This window comes from Meles meles, chromosome 6 (genome assembly GCF_922984935.1).
Source record: "Meles meles chromosome 6, mMelMel3.1 paternal haplotype, whole genome shotgun sequence".
NCBI lineage: Eukaryota > Metazoa > Chordata > Mammalia > Carnivora > Mustelidae > Meles > Meles meles.
Genome location: NC_060071.1, coordinates 36041533 through 36050717, shown reverse-complemented (window position 1 = coordinate 36050717; position 9185 = coordinate 36041533). Strand labels below are relative to the sequence as shown.

Genomic DNA, 9185 nt, shown 5'->3' with positions numbered 1-9185 from the left:
ACCTGAGTGGCTCAGTGGGTTAAGCCTCTGCCTTCAGCTCAGGTCAATATCTCAGGATCCTGGGATCCAGCCCCACATCAGACTCTCTGCTTAGCGGGGAGCCTGCTTCTCCCTCTCTCTGCCTGCTTCTCTGCCTACTTGTTAACTCTGTCAAATAAATAAAATATTTTTAAAAAAATCCTTAAGACTGTTCTCTTAGGGTCTCTCCTTTTCCGGGAAGACCAATGGGTGTGACCTGCTAGGCAGACAGCAGCCTTGCGGATCAATCACAGGTCTTTCATTCTTTCCTGCTAGTTTAGATAAGATAGCACCAGAAAGTGACAGCCTAAGAGTAAGTTTCTGTTTGCCATAGAATCCTTTCGTTTCTTCTGGAAGCGTTTTCTTGTTCTCTTAGTTGTAGATAGGAAATTGGTTGGCCCTGAGCTAAAGATGAACTAAAAAAAAGTGGTGGACAACACTGGGGGGTTGGAAGTGTCAGTGATCTGGCCAGTCCTGGACGATGTTGCATTTAAGTTCTAAGTCCAGATATAGTGGCAAGATTGAAATGCACATGTATTAAACTGGAGAGTCATAAAAAATGCTGTCCATGAAATTCTAGCAGAGACTAATCCAGCATATCCTTGCTCACATTTAGATGCACAGTGAAAATCTGTTACATGGAGTTTAAGGTGACTGTCATTGTTTTGCTGAAAAGCAGCATAATATACAAGAAAGTCTGGATTCCATCTTAGTTCCAGTTCTACTCACTAGCTCTCTGACCAGTTCCTTAAAAGTAAATTGAAGACAATTCCTGCTTCACAGAATGGGATTTGATCAGATGATGTATGTGAATGAGTACTGTACGGTGCCAAGCAGGCCTCCCCTGTTTTGGGAGATGACTTTGTGGAGGATGGTCCTCTTGACCAGTGCCAGAACATTCTTCTGAATTCAAGTAACTGTTTGCCCTCCCTCGGTCATCCTGGATCTCCACTCCATTGACCCGGCAACAAGTGACCACAAGGCTACCTGAACCTGGGGGGAAGCTGAGGCAGAGTACAAACGACCCCCCAGGAGGCTCCTCCCCTACAGCCAGTCCTTCAGCTATGCTCTGATCTGCCAAGATGGGAGGGGAAGCTGCTAGATTCACCAGACTGGGTAAGAGTTAGAGTATAGATTGCTGTGTTACCTGTTTGGATTCATGGCCACAGAACCACAGAATCTGGCATCAAATGGTCTAATTCTTAGAAGTCATTTGGAGTCCCTGATGGGGTAAGTGTGTCAGCAAATGGCACTGGACCCAAACCCCTGGGGTCCAAAGACGAGCTTTGGCCCGGTGAAGAGGATGAGTGCAGGCCTTATCATTTACAGGCCTTATCATTACATGACCTCTGGGCCTCTGAAATGGCGATGTTATTTCTCTTGCAGACCAATACAGATTTCCAGGGCAGTCCACTGGCTCTGAATGCCAAATTTAAAGCAGAAGTGCTTATCACTTTGGACTTTATATGCCCTTTCCAGAGCCAGACAAGTAGACATAATTTATTCTGTACCTTCCTTCAGACTCCCAAGAGCTCTTCAGGCACAAAATCTTAATTCCATAGCTCCTCCACAGAAAAATCCTGGAAGAGAAAGTTGGGCTTTCCAATTTAGGAATAATGAGAGAACAAGTTGTCTGGGAAGGGGAAGGCTTCATGTAGGAAGAGACATGGAAGGTTGTTTAGGATAGAGATGGGTATGGGAAGGCCATTCCAGGGCATAGGAAAGGTAAAGAATGTTTTCTGAATGCAACTGTGTCTAGGTCCCTTCTGAGGAAATGCCTCATTAGCACTTAGAAGCAGGAGGGAAGCTTGAGGAGTCCTTGTTCATTCCAGTGGAAGTACTGCCTCAGCCAAAGCGACCCTGTCAGCCTATGTGAGCCACTGCAAGTCTTTCTCTAGCTCTTAACTGTTAGGGCTCAAAGGACAAAGTCTCCCTAAAGTACTTTAATCCTATCTACCATGCCAATCCCATGGAGGCCCTGTGCTCTTTTTTCCCTACAAATAGAGCCACAGCTAGATTGGCTAAGATGCAGGTGGGATTGTAAGCAGACCCTATCCCCCCAAAGTAACTGAGATTTGGAAGACCAAGAAAGGCATCGGTGAAGGATGGATTAAGTGACCCTTCCCCAGGAATTCCTCCTGCTGCAATTCAGTCAAACTTTTTCCTTGGCACCACACCTACAGTCTTCATCTGCATGCTCACCAGCTACTACGTAACCTGACCCACTAAGGAGACTTTGGTCTCTCTCCTAGATAAAAGATTTTTGTAGGAAATGCTTTAACTTAAAGGATGGCATCATTGGCTCCACTGCAGTACGGAGGGTTAGGGAGGATTCTGAAAGCTCTGTGGAAAGTTCTAAACTCGAGAGAGAACGATGCCCCTTCAAATGAGTTGGAGCTTTTATTCCCACCCTTCTGGGGAGGGGCACTCTGGGGGAACTGTGTGACCATGAGGCTTCCTCCCCAGCACTCTCAAATTGGTGCCCAGAAGCTGAGACGTCTCCCAAACCTCCATGTCAGAATCCATCCTATGAGAAGCTGTTAAGTAACCCAGTTATGACTCAGCACCAGACTCTTTCCTCCCTCTCCCCACTGGCCAGAATGAAAGGCAGAACCAGGCAGAAGGCTCCTCCCCTATGGATGGCCACATCCTCACCACAAAACTGAGTCAGGACCACACCCTGCCTGTATGGAAAATTACCATGAGGAGGAAGAGGAAAGTTAAACTCCAGGGGTTTTCAGAGTTCTCAATCCAGAAATCATAGCCATCTACTCTCCATGTGGAACTAATTGAGGAAGATAGTTCTTTCCCTGGCCCTAGCCCTAATTCAGCATCTCCAGATCTAAATTAAATAAGGCTGCTTGAGCCCAAGACCATCTGAAAGATAGGAGACCACTGTTAACCTCTGTGTGCAGTTATTTGTACTGGCCTTGGCCTCTGTGAAGGATGATTTCTGGTTCAGACCTGGCTTTCACAGGCCCCACCTCCCTGGTAGGCAGGCCTGGGTCAGAGAAAGCGGCAATCCTCCCTCTACTCCTCCAGGCTGTGGGAGCATTCCACCCCAGAAACTCAGGGCCCCACCCTGCAATGAAGGCATCACTGTTAGAGAAGTGCCATAGGCTTTAATTAGATTTGTTTTATAACAAGTAGGTTTTTAAATTTTCAGATATGATTATGTATGGCTTTCAAACTGCTTAGATTCAGAGTCCTGTTGCTTTTATGTGAAACACTGTAAAATGGTGTATTTAAGGTCATTATGATTTTATTGGCATAAAAAGGTATATCCTGCTTAAAAAAAAAGAAGCGACACCCATGAGACTAGCTCAGATTTCTGAGTTTTTTCCTGGTCATATACACTATCTGTGCATTACTTCTCATTCTATCATTTGCTAGTACTTGCTATAGCAGATGCCAGTGAAAAATTTATAAGAAATGCTTCAAATTGAGAAAAATCCAATTTCTGAAAATTGAGCAAAAATGTTGTTAAACCACTGGAGTGGCCAAGAACCTAGGCTGAGTTGCTGGAACACCTGTGGGCACAGTTTGAGAAGCTCTGAGGAATTAAAACAATGGTTAAGAGTTCAGGTTCTAGAGTTGGGCAGCTCTGGTTAAAAGCCCAGCACTGCCACTAACCAGCTATGCGACCTTAGACCGTTATTTAAGATCTCTAAAGAAAACCTATCTTCCATTTTTGTTATCAGGACTAAATGAAAAAATGATTTGTGAAGTTTGAGACACTATCTAGCCTAGAAACAGAACAAGTTCTGGAGTCAGGTCTCCTGTTAATCACTAGCTATGGAGTATGAGCAAATCACTTATCCTCTGTACCTGTGTTTTCTTACCTACAAAATGGGAATGCCAGCCCCTCCTTCACAGGCTTGTGTGAATTATATTAGTGCATACACGTAAAGTGCTTACAACAATGCCAAGCACACAGTAAGCCAAAGTGTTAGCAAATTATTAAAGTACTCTAGCATAATGCCTGGCACGTACCTAGTAAAAACTAAAAAATGTTACCTATCTTTGATACTATACAGATGAGCTCCTCCTAGAAGACAGGAATTTCAGTCAGGGTGGGCTTCCTGATTGGGCCATTTACTTAGTGGAAGGGTATTGCTCTTAGACCTGAAAACAGAATGGACCAGAGAGCCTTAGGAGACTTGTAGACTCAGAGTGTAACAGTCTTGATTAAGAACAAGTGAGGAAGTTTAAGAAAAAGCTCCTAGGAGGTTTGGCCTTGAGAATGGTACTTCTAGGGGCACCTGGGTGGCTCAGTCTAAGTGTCTGCCTTTGACTCGGGTCATGATCTCAAGGCCCTGGCATCAAGCCCTGTGTCAGGGTCCCTGCTCTTCCTCTCCCACTCCCCCTGCTTGTGTTCCCTCTCTTGCTATCTCTCTCTCGATCAAATAAATAAAATAATTTTTAAAAAGAAAAAAATAATAAAAAGGAAAGGTACTTCTACATAAGCCAGGTCAGGTAAGGTACTTAGGCAAAGAAGTTTATCTCTAAAGTAGGGTGAAGGTAATGAAAGACAATAGCTGGTGTGGGGTGGACACTAAATCAATAAGCTGTAAGAGACTAAAAAGCCAATACTTGAAAAGCCAGTCTTGTTTAATGTTTTTTGTATCCTCGGTACTTATATTCCTATTTTTTTCATTAATAGTTCATAAAATATTTGGCAATGTCCAACCTGTCAGAGAACTTAGGGTTATGTGGGCACATGAAGCACAACGTGAAAAGCCAACAGAAGGTTGGTGTGGGAATTTCAATAGGGAGATGGGCTTCACTGAAACAGTTAGGTCTCCTAGAAACAGCTGTCTTTCCTTGAAGAGTCTAGATTTTGTTTGATTAAGGGAGGCTGCATTTCTCTAGATGGCAAATTAGAAACCAAGCCAACTTCCTGTACCTGTCAGCTATTTCCCCCTCACCTCCCTTTTCCTAAAGAAATAGCTGGGAAGGGTGCTTGGGTGGCTCAGTTGGTTAAGCAACTGCCATCAGCTCAGGTCATGATCCTGGAGTCCCAGGATCCAATTCCGCATCAGGCTCCCTGCTCAGCAGGGAGTCTGCTTCTCCCTCTGACCCTCTCCCCTCTCATCCTTTCTCTCCCTCTCTCTCAAATAAATTAAAAAAAAAAAATTTAAAAGAAAAAAAAAAAAGAAATAGTTGGGAGGAAGAGAGTAGGGGCCCAAGCCCTGAGAGAACAAGGGAGAATGGTCAGGTTAAATGCAGAAAACAGAGAGGTCCTAAAGGTAGGAAATCTGAGTTGCTTTTGCCTCAATGGTCCTTTTAAATCTTGAGGAACAGGCATCAATGGTATTCTCTGTCCTTCTGAGTTTGTGTCATCTGCACAACTGGAAAGGTTCCCTTCTTTATCCAGCCGACTGAAAAAAATGTTGCCAGATCTGTAGGATGCTACACTAGATGGACTTAGCTTTGACTCCACCCAACATTAGTTCCAACCCTGAGGATATTCCACTCTCCCCACCCAACACCCTATTTGGGGGCTTGGGGCAGGTGCTGGGCCAAGGCTAGTCAGACCACAGTGATCATATCCAGTCCACAGCACCTTCCATTTTATTGTTTTATTTACAAACAGGGTGAAGTCAACTGGGAAAATCAGGAGTAGGGAGTCAGTCTGGGCCATCCAAATGTGGAGTGGTTCCTGGGTCAGTCTCCACCATGAAGGCCGCCTCTTCTATCTTTTTCCTGCCCCTTGGTAATGGCCCCTTGATTCCTCAGGGCAGCCTTGCATGCTGCTCCTGAGCCCTTGTATGAGGGCAGATGGATCCTGGGGGAACAGGGGTGGTACGAGGGCTGGGGCCCCCTCAGTTTGTGTAAACCTGAGTTCCGATCACACGCATGATTTCCTTCTGTATCTTGGGGTCCTGAGTATTAATGTTGGCATCGCCCACCTGACCATCCTCATATCTGCCAAAGATAGGGCAAGTGTGAGCATCAGAGGGAGAACAATACCAGAATAATGTCAACAAGTGGAACTATATCTGGAGGTGTGGTCATCCCATCCCAGAAGTCAAAACCCTTTTTGCTACTCTTCTGGGTAGAAAAGATTCAGTGTATCCGGTTTCCTTTAAACAGACCTTGACCTATACCCATCCCCATCTTCCAAAGAGAAAGTTCTAGTGCCAGCTCCACTCAGGTAGCCAGGGACAAGTCTTTGATGACAGAAACAGACTTTCCCAGTAGTCACACCATCACACCCCACCCTCATTCCTCAAAGTAAGCCCCAAGGTACCCTCCTAGACTTACACAAAGAAGAACCGTGTGCAGACATGGTCAGACACAGGGCACACCCAGATGTTCCCATGCTTCTGGAGGTCCTTAGATGTAATCACTGGGAAGAAGGGGGCCAGAAGTTATAGATATAATGCTTAAGTCACACAGTCCAGGGAGGGGAGGAAAGACATGATGTGTCAACACCCTTGGCTGGATCATAAGGTTGTGGACACAGAAAAACGGACTGGGTGAGCTACCTACCTTCACAAAGTGCTATACAGTTTAGATTCCGACTCTGCAGGAACCTCGACTGAATGGATCGGGTCTGGAAGAGAAGGAAAGCAGAGCCAGGTGGACTGTTACAGCTTTCCCTAGAGAGGATGGTTAGCTGATGGCTAGGGGTGTGAATCAGGGATATCTGGGGCTCCCCAGCCATCACCTCCCCCAAATCTGCTTTGCCATAATCAGTCTGGATGAGTCCATAGCTTCCATCTTTACATTTTCATCTCACTCTCTGCTTTCATACTTATAACTGAGGCCACATCTAACTCTGGAAGTGTGTTCATCTTACAACATACCTGATTCCTTCAAATGATCTGCAAACTACCCACCTCCGCCACCATCTGTTTCCCCATCCATCTCTGTAGCCTCATCTTATCCCAGGGGAAGGGTTCTGCCTCACTAGAGCAGTGCCAACCAATAATACCTGGGGGATGGTATTCATCCTGTTATATCTCTGGACCAGCTCATCCTTGGAGGGCATCCTGTGCTGTCCTTTTCCCATTCCTGTCACAGAACAACAAATCCAGTTCACTCACCCATTCCTCAATCAAATATTTACTAAAGTGCATACTATGTGCCAGGCACTGAGCTACACATGTAGTAAATAAAACAAACAACGTATCTGCCCTGACACAATTTAGTCTGATGGAGACTAGAGGCAAAGAACAAGTAATTACAACACAGTATGGTAAGAGGTGTGATGGGGAGAATCTAGAACAATGAGTGAGCTAGAAGAGGGGAACTAGCCTGTTTTAGAGGTTTGAAGGCAGCTTTCCAGTGACAGCTAGGAAGAATTAGTCAAATGGAGAGGAAGAAAGTGTTCTGGCAGAGGTAACAGGTCATGGAAGGCCTGGAGGAAGAGAGCAATGTGCCTTAGTTTGTATGGAGCACAGTCAATGGGAGGGGAGTGACAACAGATGATGTGGAAGCTTTAAGCTAGGATCAGATCAGGTAGGCCTTACAGACCATGTTAAGGCAACTGGAGTTTATCCCGAGAACATCAGAAAATCACTAAAAGGCTCTTTTAGAGGAGGAATATACAAAATGAGCCAGGAACAAGGGGCCCAGGAAAGTGGTATCAACACCTTGGATCAATGCCAGGTTGAGCAAAATGAGGGAGGAGGAAGCAAGCAGAGCAAGCAAATCTGCTCTAGTCTCAGAGTTACACAGAAAACTATTACTAGAGTCACTTAAGAGAAAAGGCAGAAAGCACAGCGGGTAACTGATGAATAATTTTCCACAAGTAACCACATGGCAACAACCTTAAGAATCCTGCTTCCTGGGGCGCCTGGGTGGCTCAGTGGGTTAAAGCCTCTGCCTTCGGCTCAGGTCATGATCCCAGGGTCCTGGGATCGAGCCCTGCATCGGGCTCTCTGCTCAGCGGGGAGCCTGCTTCCTCCTCTCTCTCTCTCTGCCTGCCTCTCTGCCTACTTGTGATCTCTGTCTGTTAAATAAAAAATAAATAAATAAATAAATAAAATCTTAAAAAAAAAAAAAAAAAATCCTGCTTCCTTCCTCAAGTCTTTGCAGACTTGAGGAAGTGGTGTCAATTCCCTCCAATATCCCCCCTACCTAAATCCATAAATCCTCCACCATCCTTATCTCCCAGTGAATAGCCCTATTTATAACATTTATAGACTCATTCTAGATTCTTCTTATTTAGATACAAAACAGTGCTTGTGTGCCCCTACTCCCAACTGTTTTTGGCCTGTGACTAGGACTTCAGTCTTTGTACTAAGCTTTCTCACAGGCCCAGCCTTATCACAGTCGTGTACATGTGTATGTGTGTGTGTGTGTCTCCCCCCTTCTGTCAGAGAGGGAGATGGATGAACATGGGAAATGATGCTATCATAACATGACATAAGCCGGGCCCCTATCTCACAACTCCATCCTGAGAACTTTCTATTACTAATCCCACTCTGCTTCAAATTCTTGGTTTTCTAACAGCCGTGGTGCAGGAGTGGGGCTGACTGGACTGCCATTCTTCACTGTGCAGGCTGTCAATTCATCATGCACTTACACTAAAGTCCCATGACAGATTTATGGCTTGAACAAGACCTAGGGCAAGACTTAAAACTGTTCATTTCTTCCTCCTATGGGCCACTTACCACCCCTCTATTTCTACTTTCTCCATTAGCCTTAATTAGGTTTAGCTCTGAATCCAAACATCATGACCTTCTTGTCTTGGGTATTTCAATGCAAGATTCTTTTTTTTTTTTTTTTTAAGATTTTAATTATTTATTTGACAGAGAAAGATCACAAGTAGGCAGAGAGGCAGGCAGAGAGAGAGGGGGAAGCAGGCTCCCTGCTGAGCAGAGAGGCCGACACAGGGCTCCATCCCAGGACCCTGAGATCATGACCTGCGCCGAAGGCAGAGGCTTAACCCACTGAGCCACCCAGGCGCCCCTCAATGCAAGATTCTGAGTGAAATTCCCACTCAAGTTCTACCCCAGATAAGAAAGAACAATCTGATTTCTACAACTGGTCTTAGAGATGGCCCTTATGATACAATACAAATCCTGTCCCATCCCAGTCCTGTTGTACACTGTCCTGTCCCTATTGACCCAATAATCTTTTGTCAGTTTACCAAGACCAGAACCTGAGAACATGGTGGCTAGAATAATCCCCAAATGTTTAGTGTCCAGAGGATA

General features: G+C 45.2%; 1 protein-coding gene across 8 annotated transcripts in view; it reads right to left on the bottom strand.

The window, feature by feature from the left end:
- Positions 1 to 5264: 5264 nt before the first annotated feature.
- Positions 5265 to 9185, bottom strand: part of PARP6 (poly(ADP-ribose) polymerase family member 6) — a 28561-nt gene continuing 24640 nt past the window's right edge. For 5 of the 8 annotated variants that reach the window (XM_046010000.1, XM_046009998.1, XM_046009997.1 and 2 more), the window contains exons 21-24: positions 6959 to 7038; positions 6514 to 6577; positions 6286 to 6370; positions 5265 to 5946 (exon numbers count right to left, since the gene is read on the bottom strand). In XM_046010000.1, the coding sequence (XP_045865956.1) occupies positions 5844 to 5946; positions 6286 to 6370; positions 6514 to 6577; positions 6959 to 7038 (332 nt within the window). In that variant the 3' untranslated portion in view covers positions 5265 to 5843. Of the gene's footprint in view, positions 5947 to 6285; positions 6371 to 6513; positions 6578 to 6958; positions 7039 to 9185 lie in introns of those variants that run through there. The other 3 variants (XM_046010002.1, XM_046010003.1, XR_006818832.1) reach the window with 2 other exon arrangements.